This window comes from Larimichthys crocea, unplaced genomic scaffold, assembly GCF_000972845.2.
Source record: "Larimichthys crocea isolate SSNF unplaced genomic scaffold, L_crocea_2.0 scaffold173, whole genome shotgun sequence".
Taxonomy (NCBI): Eukaryota; Metazoa; Chordata; class Actinopteri; family Sciaenidae; genus Larimichthys; species Larimichthys crocea.
The window spans coordinates 240,984-257,658 of record NW_020852357.1 but is presented as its reverse complement, the minus strand read 5'-3'; the positions used below and the strand labels follow the sequence as shown (position 1 = coordinate 257,658).

Here is a 16,675-nt window from a genome sequence, read left to right as displayed (position 1 = left end):
ACATTATGTTTCCGTCCATGCTATGCCGCCAGGTTGCACCTCAGACTGCCCAGGAGCTCAGTGATGCCCTAAAAAATGAATTAACTTGTGTTCTATTGTAAATATACAAACCCTTGTTTCTTGTTATGCTTTGAAAAACATTTCAAGAATTTGGGGAAAATTTCCACACTGTATAGTTGTAAAAAACATATATAATCATTTCACTATTTAAGTATAGTTGTAAAAAACATATATAATCATTTCACTATTTAAGTCATTTACATTTACATTTACATTTCATGGTCCAGTGTTGCAGTGCTTCATGAACTGTCTAACTGTTTGCCCATCACAGCTGGTAGGCGGATCCTAATGTCTGATTGGTTACCCTGCACATCAAGTTAAGGCAAATCAATTCCTTTAATGACACATTTAAGTATTTAATTCCAATTTTAATTAATTGATGACACATTTAAGTAATTATTTAATGCTGTATTTATTTATTTAATTGTGGCACTTTTAGTCCTCCATATTTTTGAAGTATTATTTTGGTCACTGTCCAGCTCTGTTTTAGTCTCCTCTGTCCACAGGTCATTCACACACATAAGATGTTAGAATAAAGTCGTAATGTCACAGAGACTGTTACTGTGCTGTCAGGTTGAGGTTAGAGGTTTGTCTTGAGATGCTCATATTGAAAATGAACAGTGAAAACTTTTTTTAGTTTTTCATATAAAACATATTTCATGTTTAAAATGTATTTTTCATTGATTTATTCAGCTACTAAATTAAGTTTGATTTTGAAACGTGTTTGAATATGTTTGGATGCTTTTCACAGCAGATGGCGCTATTGCATTAAATCCATCCCACTGCTGATAAAGGCAGAGGAAAGTTGCCAAATGACTCACTATATGATCCAGTCAGCAGGACTTCACTGAGGACAGCAGATCTGAGTCTGTCTGTGATAAGAATGGATCCTCATCAGAACCAGAGGGGCACAGGGAACCAGCAAAATCCCAGAAGAGACTATTCCAGTCCCAGTAACAGCACATCAGGCTTATCTGGACCTGATCCACCCGACACACATCAACCTGACTGCGGGAATCAAGCAACGGCAGACAGGCAGCCCCGGCAGTAAGACACACAAGTCCTGTTTGACTGAAATGTTATAACATTATATAAAGGTTTACACAATGTTCTGAGATGACTGAATTTAAACATAGACATGCCAACTTCATTTTTAATTATATGAGTATCATGCAGTATAACACGCAGTATAATAATATTTGTAAGTACACGGAATAATGAATAATATTATATTATATTAATTTATATATGTATAATTATATTATATTTAACTGACAAAGACATTTTTGTTTATCTATCTGTGGAAATGTGACGTTCACTTTCACTTTCGTTTCCCGTGAGTACAGAGAAGAATGGTGCCTTCATTGTCTCTCGGAAATTCTAACTTTATGTGTCAGACACACAGCTTAAATGGCTTTTTTCATTGTGTTGTACCAGAATAACAAGAAGAAGACACGTGAATCATTTTATTTAAAGACTGCATGAAAAATAAATAAAACATTTCTGTTGATTCAAATGCTGCTTTCCAGCATTTATGATGAAAAACAGCAGCTGATCCAGCAATGTACTCTTAGTCCTGTCACACTTGAACGCAGCATTTGATTATTATTAGCCTGCTAACTAATTAACGTTTTTAATGCTGTATCTTGTAACAGGTTTATCTATTTTTGTCCCTTTTATCTACGTCAGTGTAACTCTGTATGGACTGTAGAAATATGATGCAGTAAAAGTCAAAAGTGCAAAACAAAACTCAGGTGAAGTAAGTCAGACTGGAGCACACTATGTGAGGAAATGTCAGTTAGATTCCACCACATGTTGGTAAATCTGCCAAATCAAAATAGAAATCTGCCTATTTTATCCTCTTTTATCCTCTGTGGTCATCCTGGCCGGTGGTCCGATTTGACATCATTTAAGTTATCTGTTTAAAAAAGATGAAGAAGAGGAAAAGGAAGAGGAAATGGAGAAAAGAGGAGAAAGAAAAAGGAAAGAAATGCAAAACAACAAAATAAGGAAAAAGAAACAGTCCACAGCCAACAGTCTCCCCACATGAACAGGCTCAGACAGAAAAGTTCAAATTCAATAGACAATAAAATCACCTGAACTGGCCACCTCTGCCAGAAAACGTACCTTTTTTTTTCTGTTACTTACGTTTTCATTTTTCCTCCTTGTTTCTATTTATAAACTACACCATTTCTACACTCACACACACACACGCACACACACACGGGAATCCATGACAACAGACTGCTGTGCTGTGCTGCTGTGCATCCTAATACACATCATAAATCCTGACCTGGTTATTGGATATTTTTTAATTGAATTTAATTGTACATCCATTTCGTACATAAAGTATGCTTGGCCCCATCATGCCAATCATGTTTTGGACCATCTTGTCCCATCTCATCTCTTATGTCTTCTCAGAAAATAGAACAGAAAAGGTTTTATCTGTATTTATCTCTCAGGTGGTAACACTGACCTGATCAGGAAAAAAGTGTCTGTAGACATAAAAGGCTCATTTAAGGTAACAAAAACATATCTATGAATATTCTATAACATTTCTGCCATGTTCTGTAAATAGACTTACTGGACCTTTAATACATACCTCAAACACCAAAGGGTTTGTAATAACCAGTTAAGTTTTGGTATTAATGCCCAAATTAAACTTAATTTGCTGTATGGAAACTTTATTGTGAAGAGCTTTGCCTACAGTATCTGTATCATCATGAGTTAGTGCTGAGAGATCACTGAGGTTGTACAGCATCCACAGCCTATTTACAGTTTTGTCCAGTTGCTAACACACTGAAATGGCATGGATAGCAGAAATATTTAAACTGACACACAGGGAGCAAAACCTCATCTCAAATCTCCAAAACTTTAAACACATTTTCTGCTTTACACACATTTTGCAATTCGAAGTGGCTCTTTTTAAGTGTACTGAACGCGGTTCTCTGCATAAGACACAACAATCTGACATAAAGTCACATGTTTGCGATTTCAAAACACTGCCATTTAAAATGACACTACATGAGCTCATTGGCCACTATATGTGCCACCTGGCCAAACAGGTGTTATGTAATTGTTAACACTTCAATCAGGAAGTAAGCATTAAAAGACCATAGGTGAGCATCTTTGGAAGACATTGCTGAGAGAGGAAGAGGAAGAGGGAGGGTGAGAATGAGAGGGGGAGGAAGAGTGAGAGATCAGGGTAGAGCAGTGTTGTCTAATTATTTATTTATTTATTTTTTTCAGCTTACTGTTTTGTGAGCATATTTTAGTTCACTCCAATATAAATATATCTGCTGTGCATATGTGGCACTGACTAAATTAAAATAATAATAATTCAATAGCACACGTGTGTATCTGCAAATATTTCTGTGCATGTGAACAATCTGAAGAATTCTCTACAGTTTGAACTATGTTAGTATTATGGCAAAGCATACTAAAGATCAGAGTGCTTTTCATTATGCCCAACAGTGTGTAGTTGGTTAGACATAAATCTGTAATACGAATGAAGTGTGTGCCATCTGGTGCAAAAGTTTGATTTTGGTTGCAGTGCTTCATTTTGCGGGATATATGAGGTGTTTTGCAGTTTGGGTGTGTGGTTTGGTGAATTGTGTTAGTGTTTTGATAAAGCTAGCCTAGTTTGCAAAATTGTTTTTAAGCAAATGGAAAAAACTGTAATGACTAAACTCTGTTTCTTTCTGCCTCTGTTCCCGTCACAGCTCAGATGGATTCACTGTGATCCCGCCAAATGAATCGCGACGAAGCCAGATGCAAAGGAGTAGGCCGACAGCACTGCTTCTAACTATCCTGAGTTATTTTGATCTTCATACATACAACATTTGTTTCCCAAGTAATTAAGGTTTCTTTTACTGCAGTGGCTCAGAAAGAAATGGAGGATCTTCAGAGATGGAAAGAGGCAAACAAGGTTCCCCATGTGAACCTGAACCCAGAGAGACTGGGTAAACCAGGATGCAAAACATCTTCAAATCATCAACAATTTTTTAAACATTTGTTATGCATACTCACTGATACGGTGTCATCTGTTGTTTCATTGATCAAGGTGGTGATGTAACATTGGCTGAAGCCAGGCAGAAGCAGTATACAGATCAACGTTTCTCCAAAGTGCAGAAGAAGGTACTTCAAACATGTCTATGTTCATCCTTTCAGTTTATATGCACCTTAAATATGTTAATAATGTATCATGTCATTTCAAGCTGAGAAAGGAAGAGCTGGACAAGAGGAGGAGACAAGAAGAGGAGGAGAAGTTACAGAAGATGAAAAATGAAAAGAGGGAGCTGGTGAGACCGACAATATGTACTCTGGCCTTTTGACAAAAGCATTATCATATGTGTTCAGTTTAGCATTAAGAACTGCTGTCAAATCACTCACCATCCTTTCTGTTTCATATACTGTATATTTCAATTATTTTAAAAAACAAAACATTTTGGCCTTAACATCTTTTTTTACTAAGATATTTTTGGGCCTTTTTCAAGCTTTATTTTTGACAGAGACAGCTGAAAAGTGACAGGAATGTGGGGAGAGAGAATTAGGGAATGACATGCAGCAAAGGGCCACAGGTTGGATTCGAACCCTGGGCCACTGCGGCAAGGTCAGCACAGTGATTTCCTGCATTTCCCAGAGTGCCTTTCTAAAAAAACCCAGAGTTCCATGTCAGGAATGCACTGCACTCAGCCACGGGGTTGTAAGTGTAGGTGGAAAGAGAAATAGAAGTTGCAATAGTAAGAGAGAGAGCAGTGAGCAGAGTTTTGTTGTTATTCCAGTAAAGAGTTGCACCATTTTCTCAGAATATAGCATGTGGCTGCATTGCATTATGGTCTGTCAGTTCAATAGAAAATGTCACATCTCTGCCTCATCTGTGATTGATATTCCCACGAGTAACTCGCTGCAAATGGACTCTAGGAAATGATCTGCCAATCAAAACACAGGGTGCAGAAATATAAATGACACAATGTTTTCTAACAGTTGAATAGTGTAGAATAGAATAGTGGTGAGTTTGACTCAACAAGACTGTCAAAGTGGTGAGTAAAAGTATTGTAGTAAGTTACACACAGCTCTCATCTACATCTACACTCAGCAGGTGCACCTGTACAGTCGAGTGCAATCCAATACAACAGCCATGTTAAAACATCTATCAGTGTTTATGATGGTCTGTCTTTGGTCGAAAATGTGTCAATAAATGACACGTTTACTACTCCTAGTTAAAGAATCAGAATCACACTGTCAGTGGGGAGGGGTGACAGTGTGACTGGGATGGGTGTGAATGTGGGTTTATCAAACCTACAGTAAAACACATTCAGCTCTTCAGGTGATTCTGCACAGTGTGGGCGGATGGTCTCCACACTGATGCCGGGTTATTGACTCTTAGCACCTTTGACCTCCGTCCTCAGTGTGTTTCTGGCCTGGTTGGACAGGATTGTGTCCCCACTTCTTTAGGCCTCTTCCTTGGCCTAACAAAGCTGCCTGAGGTTTGCTGTAATCTAGGATTTGTGGTTGTTGTATGTGCAGAAGGTCTTGGTTGGCACACATGTCCTCACAATAGCTGATGTAAGATTCAGGTCTGTGGCTGCAGCCTTAGAAACACTCAGTCAAAGCAGGCTTGTAATTCCAGCTTTGCCTCGTCGGTCCATCTCACAGTCCTGACCACAGGCTTAGTAGAATTTATTGTGCCTGTAGGTCGGGATACGATGAACTGGTGATCAGATCAGTTCTTTATCATGGTGTAACGAAGGTGGACTACTTTATATGAAATGTTGTTTCTGATGTTTTGCCCTCCCTATACATGAGTACATGAGTAGTGCAGACAACTTTATGCAGTCCAGTACAACAACACCATGACTCAGCTGTGGTACAAAAAAGAAGAATTGATTGATTGATTGATTGATTGATTGATTGATTGATTTTGAAGGATAGATATTAATGTAGGTGTTTTTTGTAGTGATATGATATGTAGGCCCACTGAGACACGTCACCCGACCACTACATGGCACTGCAGTATATGTTTGTCTTCTCGCAGTCAGAAACATTATGACGTTTCGCCTCAAGATGTCAGTAGAGACAAGCCTCCACCTGTACTGTAGAAGGTCCATGTGTCTCTAAACATAGTCTTCCCTCACACACCCAGTATTAAAGCTATGAGTACAACCTGATTAATGGTCTCATGGGACAGCTCCTTAATCCGTTCTCAGACATGTTCTACTCCATGTCTGGTCAGCTCTTGGTCTAATAGTGGTTAATGGACTGCTGTAGTTATGTGGAATGGTGATTAATGCAGAAGACCAAAGCGGTGTTCCACAGACCTTTTCCTGTTGCGCCATGACCTCTATGAAGCCATAGGAATGTACTGGTAATCCAGCAAACAAACCAATGAATCTCAAACAGTCGCTTCTCAGTCTATAGAAGAGGCTGGCAAAAACATGTCTCTGGGTCATAAATACATCCATCCAAACCACAAAAACCGTGCATACACCTCACCCCTGCTCCTGGACTTAGACGGCCTCTTGGCCTTGTAGGGTAGAAATATCCTGTTTTACAGTAAATGCCCACATGGATGGGCTCCACATGTCACTGGTGTCAAAATAAAAAATTCAAAGACAAAGACTTGTTTCTCCAGCCAGCAAATACACTAAAATTCCATCACTTATAATAAAATAAAAAAGTTCTAAGATGCTGACACACCAAAGTGACTGTTTTGTAACTTCAATTCTTAATAATGTTATAAAGTAATATAATAATGTAATAATAATCTTATAATACTCTAATACTACATTTTTGGACTTGTCTGTTATGATTTTTTTTTATTTATACATTTGTTTGGACATTATCTTGGAATTCATTGTTTTTATTGTTTTTATTGTTTGTTGTATATTAAAAATAAATTGTTGAAGCTACTTTTATGTTTTTGTAATATCATAAACTTGAAAGTTATGTTCATTCAGGCACATAGCTCAGTACTGTAAGTACATGTCTGTAATTACAGTGCACCAGATGCTGCATATACTGCAGCCCATACACCGTACTCTATATACTTGTACTGTATGTTCATGTGCAGCTGTCAAAGGTTTCTGTGCAACATGAATGTGTTCAGTGATCTTAGAGATAAATATCAACCATGCATGTTGTTGTTTGGTGGCTGCATGCCCTGCATCCGGTCGTCTGCTGTGGGGTGACTGTTGACTGTGATGCATTGCAGGCTGAGTACCTGGAGGAGAGGAGTCGACAGGAGGAGCAGAGGAGGAGGGAGAAGCACAGGCAGGATCACCTCAGGTCAGCCCTAGATCAAGTTCACTTGGGTCTCATCACTGTCACTGTGTGGTATTGTGTTGTCTGCTGTGCTGTGTTGTGTTCTTTCTTGCTCTGCAATGGATCTTAGTCACAGATGTAGCATCAGATGACACAATCTCCAGCCCTTTACAAAAGGAAGCGCCCAATGTCTGAGCCTCTGCTGACCTATAATTATCATTGGAGTTTTTAGTAAGCGGCATTTTCTGTTGGCAGAAAAAGGAAAAACAGCATATCAGTAAATATCAGCGGAAGCGTGCAGACAGGTGACATGAGGTTCACCTCTGATTGCCCCCATTTACCTTCTCAAACTTGTAAGCAATGATACCTGTTTTCTAGATGATAACAAAGGATAATAAAGCTATATACAGAACACTAAGAGACTGCAGCCATGCTAGTGGCTCTGTGAGGCTGCTTTCAGCTAACACAGTCACAGTGTCAATGCTAACATGCTGATGTAAAGCAGGAATAATGTTTACCATGTTCACCATCTTAGTGGTAGTATGTTAATATGTGCTAACTCACAGTAAACACAATATAGACAAGGCTGATGGGAATGTTATTAGTTTTGCAGGTATAAGTACTGGAAAGCCTCACCAAAATGATTATAGTTCATCCTGAGGGGAACATGAGTGTGTGTGTGCCACATTTCATGGCTAATTTCACTCAAAGTCTGACACATAGAGACAAATAACCATTCACTAGTTAGAGTCACCAGTTAACCTGCATGGCTTGGGACTGTGGGGGGAAGCCGGAGTATCCAGAGAGAAACCCACACAGACATGGGGAGAACATGAAAACTCCACACTGAAAGGCCCCAGCCGGCTGGTGGGTTTGAACCCAGAACCTTCATGCTGTGAGGCAACACAGCAAGCTTGCTGTGAGGCTAACCACTGTACCACTATGTCGCCCCACTTGACAAATCAGCAATGAGAAGATTTTTTATAAAACTCTGGAAATTCTACACTAAGTTTACACCAAATAAATATCAATATGGGAATATGAGACATTAATGCAGAGTGTCTACGGTCTGTACAAGGTTTTCATAAAATATTCTCCAACAGTGTACCAAAGACTTTAAATCAATTACAATGAGAGTCTAGATGGAATATTATATGTTTGGCTCTGAGGGAAATTGCTTGTTAAGTAGCATCTCTGGCTTCCTTTCAAGAGAAACAAAAACAGGAGACAGCAGACCAATGTGTGAACCTGAAGAAACAATGAAGATATTTAGAAGCGGGGCTGAGGGGATGGAGTGAGACAGCAGAGCAGATCAGATGCTTGTGAACGGGGAGAGCAGTGTCAGAGAGGGACAAACAAACCTGGTCAACTTTGTGGGACTCCAGTGCTGTTAGCATCCCAGGCCTGTGGAGTGTCTGTGGAGTAAACAAATACTCCTCCGTACCTTATTATTTGTGCATGTGTTTTTTCTTTTTGAAATGTAAACTGCTAAGATAGAGGGAGTAATATTTGTATTTATTACAGGAAGACTGAGAGTTTTCTGCAGAGCTTTGAGAGCAGAGGTTCAGGTCCACTGGCATCCAGCAGTGCCACACACACATCATCTAGGGTAAGCCAGCAACCACATAATGTGTGTGTGTGCTCTTGTATGTGCTTTCACATGTTTTGTTTGTATACACGGCTCACAGTGTGCATGAGACACAGTATGTGCCTGAATGCACGCACACACACTTTTCCTCTACGAGTCCCAGGGTTCAGCGTTGAGCCTCATATATGTGGCTGTGGGGTCGAGGCTCTGTGGTAATTCACACCAATATATCTGCCTCTGAGAGCTGTTTTCTCAGTAAATACTCTTGGGTGCAGAGTATTCATGGTCTCGGATAAGGTATTAATCAGTATCCCCAGAAGGCCGGGTGGGGTGAGGAGCCAGATCCCCCTGCAATTATCTCCTGGTCAGAGCCGGGGCACACAGCAGTACGGCAAGCTCATGGTTGAGTAAAAGTAAGTGTAAACACACAGAGGAACAGGGCTGCTGCTTTTCCTCTCTCCTGCTTCTTAATGTTGTCTGTCTGTCTGCTCCTTTCACTCTCTTTTGTTTTCTCTGCTTCCTTGTCTCTTTTCTCAGCCTCTCTTCCTCCCTGCCTGTTGCTTTTCATGGGAGGGAATGAGTGGAAGGCGGAGTTCAAGGGACTTCCCAGAGTTCACACTGAGCAGAGACAGAGACACAACACGACATGACTGTGAGGGAGTCTGCAGAAATCAGTGGAATAACCTGCACTAACTAAAAGTACCTGGAGGAAACCCAAGCTCTTCACCAACCAACCACATGCCTTGTTGGCCAAAGGGGGCAACCACTTGCCCTGATTGTACATAATTCTCCTCTTAATCACCAATGTTTTTAGTGCTAATTGCTGCTATAAATCTTAAAATCAATAGCTGCTGTCAGGAATCCCATCAAACGGTCACAGTTATTTCTAGCTCAGAAAACACACATTTATTGAAGAGTGTTGACAGCTTCTGTCAGAAAGTCAGACACAGTGCTAATAGTGTCTGTGCTCCTCCACCCAGCCGAATGTCTGTCAGTAATGTTACAGCAGAGCTGGAGAGAGTGTGTGCAGGAAACAGCCTGAGGGACACACACTGTATTCTGCTGCGAGTGTGTTTTGCGGTGACTAACAGCACTGTTAAAAGTGCACACGTAGCTCCCTCGGTGGAGAGAGGAAATGTTTTCTTTCTGGGCTTTTCTCATTGTTGTGCGTTTCTTTTCTCTCCCTCATACTTTTTTTCTCATACTGACCTGATGCAAATCTTTCACCAGGCAAGTTGGTGGTGAGAGAGACAGAGAGAGAGAGACAGAGAGAGACCTTAGGTCAAATAATGGCGAGGAAGAAACAGAGCGCAGTCAGTTACAGTAATAAAGAAGTCTCTGTTTTATTGTGGGACACAGACACACACACACACACACACACACACTCACAGTAAGATGCAGACGGGTGAAATGGGTGATACAATTCACCGGATGACACCAGGGTTACAGACAGCACCAACGCCTCACCTCTTCCTGCCTTCTCATCTCACTTCTTCTCGACTTGCTTTGTCTTTTCTCCTCTCCTCTCCTCTCCTCTCCTCTCCTCTCCTCTCCTCTCCTCTTCAGACTCTCCCAGGCTCTCTCAGATAGACGTCACAGATCAGGAGATGAAAGCTTGTGGCTGCAGAGCAGCAAAAGTCAATCGTCTTGATGTGGTTTTCGACCGGGACCCTGGGATCTGTTGTTCTTTCAGAAATGGCTCCATAACACAGATTGATCTCTCCTTCATATCCTCTGTTTGTGGGCGTGTGTGGGCGTGTGTGTGTGGTGTGTATACATGTGTGTGTGTCTGAGTGGGAGATTTAATGCTAAGCTTTGACAAAGCGCTCACACAGGTGGGCTGTGTGTTCCCTTCCTTTCTCTTCTGCCATCCTAAATAACGACCACTGAAGGAGCTGTGTGTGTGTGTGTGTGTGTGTGTGTGTGTGTGTGTGTGTGTGTGTGTGTGTGTGTGTGTGTGTGTACTGTATATTTATATCCATTAAATTGTAGTAGAGTAGTATTGACAATGTGACTGACCAGTAACTTCATAAAAATCTTATAAAGCAGTTCTTCTCACACCCTTAAATGAAGTAATCATATTGCACAGATGCTCTGTTTGTTCTTCTGTTCTATTCATGTGTTTGCTTTGCTGTGTATTACCATTTGCTGTTGCAGTGTTTTAATGTCCACATCCTCATCATTTGGGAGTGTATCAAGTACCTTAAAGGTCCAGTATGTAATGTTTAGGAGGATCCATTCACAGAAATGTAATGTGTTTTCATCATTACCTGAAAATGAGAATCACTGTGTTTTTGTTACTTTAGAATGAAACTTTTATATCTTATCCTATAATCAGGGCTTTTTTTTCGGTAGTCCACCATGTTGACTGACATACAGTGGCCAAAAACACTGGCTCTATATCAGTGGTGGAAATGGCCACGATTTACAAATAAACAAATAAATGTGAGAATGCTTAATTATTATTCATTATTATTTTATGTTTTATTTATTTTGTATTTATATTTCTGTTTATGGCACTCTATGACTGTATTCAGTGGTTTCATTTCTACATGTAGAAGATGCCAGACGCCCTCTTCTACCTGAGTCACGGGTTATCAGAGGCTACAGTATATACATAACAAAGAGAAAATCACTTTCAGACTCTGCAGCTGCATCACCTTCATCCTGTTCACTCAGAAAACATTACATATAACCTTCAATAAAGGAATTATCAAGTTATAGTCACACACACACACACACACACACACACACACACATATACATACACATATAACAGAACACACACAGGTTTAATTCTGATGCTGTGTGATATTTGAATGTGTTCAAAGAAATGACAAGAGTGTAAAACAGAATTTGAACTAGACAGTCCAGAGTAACAAAGGTAAGGAGTCACTTACTGGTTATTTTCTGGAGTTTCCTTCTCTCAGAACTGTATTAGAGTTGATCTCACTGTCAGTAGCAGTGATGTGTACAGACAAAGAACACAGAAACTACAAGCCCTGTCTACTTTACTGGCTATGTAGCTTCTATATCAGGAGTGCAGTGGGTCAGTGTAACTGCTGAAGACCCGATAACCTGTGGCTCAGGTGGTAAAGTGAGCCAGCTCATAATCAGCAGGTCACTGGTTCATGTCCTGGTGTTTTCTACATGTACAGTACATAAGTGTGCCAAAAACAAATGGTAACATTGGGACGAAGTGTTACCATTTGAACCATAAATAGCTCAATGACTGTAACATCAGCGTGTGACTGTGTCAGTGTGAGAGCTTTGGATACAAAGTTTCCTGCTCCTGAGCAGTTGGCACCTTGCACGGCAGTCAGTGTGTGAATGTGTGAATGTGACAAGTGTTGTAAAAGATCTTTGAGTGTTCAGTAGATTCGGTAGAAGGGCACTAAACAAATACCAATCCACACTTGTATAGTTCATTTGATAACATACATTTTTTTTCTTTTTTCTCAGTTCTCAAGGGTAAATTCTGTAAGTTCTTTTTCTTCCCTCTTTTGTCAGAGTGACACTGTGGCGAGTAAACAGAGAGAAGCAAAAAGTGTGAGAGAAGTTCAGCAGGAACACAGGAGGTATGAACAATATTTATATTTTTACATTTAACAATAAAATCAGGTTCTCTCTCCGACTTTGCAACAAAAAACAGATGATTCACATCGGTGCACAAATAAAACTGAAGAAACATTAGTAGCGAATACAAACAGGCAAAAATAAACTCAACAAGATTAATGTTTTTTCATTCTTCCTTCTCAGTCGGTGAATGTCAAGTGTGCTGTGTGCAGTTTACTGACCTCTTGTTATTTTGGGTACAGAAGTTTAAAAAGCTGTCAAACACATCCCGCTGACTGACATTTAGAGCCTGTCAGCATGTTAAGTACAGCATTAGTTTGTTTTATGTGACCCATTTTTTTGATGAATTATATTTGGACAGGGTGAACTCTGCTTTTCTGGACAAACTTGAGGGTCGAGGCAGAGGAAGCGAGAATGAGACAAAGGGGAGAGGCATTCGGGAAGCAGAGGATCCCTGTTTTGCCTCTGAGAGCTTTAGAGATCAGTCATCCAACATCCCTGGACAACAGCTCCGCCTCGCTTACCTGGACCCAGATCCAGAACAGAGCTGCTCCAGCCGGACAGAGGAAGCTGGTGAGCTGAGAGTGCCTGCTGTTTCTCACATCTTTTTTTTAGTCTGGCTCAACGCTGGTTAACCAAACCTAAATCAGACATGTGACAAGAGTTGCCCACCTCATCCTTTCTTAGAGGACCGTGATTGTCTGTTTAGTCTGCGTTAAATCAAAGGCCTTACATGCTTCAAAAATGTAGGCAGGAAGTTATGTGTGGCATGTCATGATCCTGTAGCTCCTGGCGTTCAAATCCTGCTGATACTTGTAGTTTGTGGGAAACGTGTGTAGGTGTGTGTGTGTGTGTGTTTGTGTGTGTGTGTTTAAGAAAGTATTTTCATTCTGGGCACAAACCTTTACTTGTTATGGATTGAGCAATATATCAAGCACATTTAAGCATGTGGATTTATAGACAGGATACAGAGAACAACGGCATAAAAGCCTGACACCAACACACAAACACACACTCATTAGGCTTCTGTCAGTAAGAGAGGAAAATTCTCCTAGAGGGCCGAGCCCAGGTCAGACTGACAGACTCTTGGCCTGCAGCCAAACAGACACGCCAGAAGGAGCAGTCCCGCCCATTTATAATTGGCCTAGATTGACACACTGAGTTTGATACCTGGATGGCTGCCATACACGTATGAATACCTGGCACTCACAACAGAAGAAAGAAAACACAAACAGAGAACGTCATGTATATTACCTATTGTTCTTCAGCACGTCTTGCTGCTGCTCGTGTGCATTCTATTACCACGTGGAGTGAAACTCTTTCTTTCTAGAATTTAATGTTCACTTTGTTTTATCCTTGAACAGCCTGGTTTAATCCACATGAATTATAGCTCAAATTCCACACTTTTAAATATAATAATAAATCATATCTACAAATCATACCAACAGTTAAATCATGACACTTTCCATACAGAGCAGGTCTAGATGGTACTCTTTATAATATTATTTTTAGAGACCAACAATTTCACCGTGAGCAAGAAAAAGTTCCTTTGAGTAGCAGAAACCTCAAGTGAACGGACATCTGCCACAACTGGCTGAGTTTAGAGAGGGAGAGAGAGAGAGAGATTGCAGAGCAGAAAAAACAATAATGATAACTACAGTTATAATTATTATGGAAACCAAAGTAATAATGATGATAATAATACTAATAGCATCAATATGAATTCAATATGGTATTCTTTCACCATTAAAAGACTTTAAGTCACAGAAACAGTTTCAATTGGATTAAGTAATATTATTTATATAAGAAGGATTATGATTTATGATTTGTTTTTTTAATAGTTATTATATGAATTACTGTATGAATTACAATATATACAAATGAATTTATAATAATAAATTAACTACAGGCAAAGTAAACGTTAAAAAAATGTAATCTAAAAATGTATTGTTCAAATTATTTTTCAAGCAGAAATTCAAAATATTCACTTGTTCCAGCTTTTTTTTTTTGACAGCTTCTTTGATGAGCAGCCTGTCATGAAAAATAATCTATAGACAGCAGAAGAAAATATATAATATTTGCCATTTCATTGTTTGACTGTGAAATGCTTGATAAGTTGATGTTAAAAGGTTAAGTAGCCGTGTTAAACAAGGGATAGCATTCCTCAGGTTATGGAAATACAATTAAAGAAAGGAGGCAAAAACACTATAATGAAGAAAGGTTTTTAGATGGTAAAAACCATTTAAGAACTCAAAAGTTGCAGGTTTGAATGTTGTTGTTTGAATTATGCTAATTAGCTATACTTTAATAAATTAAAATGCTAAAGAAACAGAGACAGTTAAAGTTCAAGATAAAATAACATTTTGTTCTTTAATTTGGGGTGAGACTCCTCACCGAACATTTTATAAGAGAACTAATTCAAGCGAGTGCAGTTTTTCTATCCTCTGAGGAGAAGCAAGCCTCTTGTCCTACATAATAGCCCGGCTCATGACCCATCCAAACAGCAGCCACAGCACAGTGATTTCACCAGTCCGAGGTTAAAGCTAAAATGCCTAAGAATATTTCAAACCTCCTCTCCTGGCGCTGCCGTTGTGGGCACAGTTCTGCATGTCGGAATCCCACAACATCCTCAATCCATGTTAGGCTGCATCCACCAGCCCGGGTCTATATTTTACCAAAGTGCTGGTCAGGTCTTTCCGTTCTGTCATTACCTGCCTGAGCCAATCTTCTGCCTGGTTTAGTGATGCCCTCTCTTGTCCATCTCTCACTGTTGCCCAGGTCTTCATTTATATTTATCTGGAGTCTGAGCCCGTACAGTGTGGGTAGATGTAGAGAAGAGATGCCAAAGTGGTCAGGCAGAAGAGCTTTCAGGCTAGCAGAAAGGTCTTCTGCCTGACCACTTTATACTTGAGAATCCTACTTTTCTCTCTTTCTTTAGTTCATTTTTTAACCAAGTTGCAGCGAAAACAGCATTTTGGGGATTGCCTCACAGCTCTTTGTGGTTGATCATGTAAATATTCAACAAAACAGATTGTATTAGATCATCCACAAAAAGAAAATGAAATATGTGATGATAAGACCTCCAAATGTTGTGCATGAGAACGATAGAAATCGCACTGTACTTGTGTGTCATGACAATCAAAGAAGCCTCTTTGAACAGTGCACTCATGGGAACGGTAATGATCAAATTGTGCTCTATGAGGATTATTGCTTTCCTGTTTGCTTTCCAGACCCAGAGGTAGACTATGACTGGGCCTTGATGAAACTGATGAACAGCTTTCCAGACTGTGCCAGAGTCTTCCTAGAGGACATCCTTGACCAGTGCAATGGTGATTACGAGCAGGCCTACACACTCCTTATCTCTACTTGAGCTGTATGTTTCTTTAATATTGTGTTTTTGACATTTTAAGATTTGGTCTAAATGAAAATGTATAACCAGTGTTCACATGATAAAAAATAGAATAACTAGAAAAAAAGTTAACCCCCTTGATGGTGGATAAATGCACAAAGCTATGCATTAAATCTATAGCGACAGATCAGTGTGTGTTGTGATCTGTTTTTGATTAAAGTATTAATCATTGACTTTTTGGTGTCTTGTATCTGTCGGCATGCACTACTGACTCAGACTGGTTTTTGCCTGACATGGAGCTGAATTGATGTTCGTTTTTTAACAGTTTAGTCAAAGGTCAACGCCATGACTCATCATCTTCAGATCATATTTGGGGTTCTTAATTAAATCAGTGTGTGCAGATGGAAGAAAGCTCTACCCAAATACGTGATGCTTTTTGTTTGTTTTATAATCAAAGTCGTATGTGATGTATCTATAACAGGATGTAAAGAGATGAGATGCAAATAGGATTTTGTGTAGAAAGACCTTTTAATGGTTGGTTTCAGTTCAAAGTCGCAAAAGCTTCAGAGGATTGTAATAAAACACCTTGTTGTTAACATTGTTTATGAGTGTTTGTGTGTCGTAGCTACGCAGAACCTGTCCCTTTCATCAGTGTGGAATATGAGACTGGGTGGGGTTTCCAGGTGGGCAGTGGGCACAGCTGCTGTCGGAGCTCTAAGTGCCAGCTCATAATAGCGCTGAGCTGGACAGCAGAGATGGTTATCACCTGACCGAGGAAACAATGAACAAAGGGTGGTGCTCTCAACATGGGGGTCTAAAAATCCCCTTCTACTTCAGCA

At 39.9% G+C, this 16,675-nt stretch overlaps 1 protein-coding gene across 1 annotated transcript; it reads left to right on the top strand.

Moving 5' to 3' along the window:
- The first annotated feature begins 846 nt into the window (after positions 1 to 846).
- Positions 847 to 16,432, top strand: epsti1 (epithelial stromal interaction 1). Its single transcript, XM_027275715.1, has 10 exons — positions 847 to 1,107; positions 3,783 to 3,841; positions 3,939 to 4,022; positions 4,124 to 4,197; positions 4,278 to 4,361; positions 7,274 to 7,347; positions 8,848 to 8,932; positions 12,422 to 12,489; positions 12,849 to 13,060; positions 15,718 to 16,432. Exons 1-10 carry the CDS (start codon positions 944 to 946, stop codon positions 15,855 to 15,857), a joined length of 1,044 nt encoding a protein of 347 aa, XP_027131516.1. The 5' UTR covers positions 847 to 943; the 3' UTR covers positions 15,858 to 16,432.
- Positions 16,433 to 16,675: the final 243 nt, after the last annotated feature.

What these genes read in the sequence shown, in the direction of transcription:
- epsti1 (XM_027275715.1), top strand. Translation starts at nt 944, where the DNA reads ATGGATCCTCATCAGAACCAGAGGGGCACAGGGAACCAGCAAAATCCC. An exon ending in GTTCAGCAGGAACACAGGAG is followed by an intron (nt 12,490 to 12,848) that starts GTATGAACAATA and finishes ATATTTGGACAG; the next exon opens with GGTGAACTCTGCTTTTCTGG. An exon ending in CAGCCGGACAGAGGAAGCTG is followed by an intron (nt 13,061 to 15,717) that starts GTGAGCTGAGAG and finishes TTTGCTTTCCAG; the next exon opens with ACCCAGAGGTAGACTATGAC.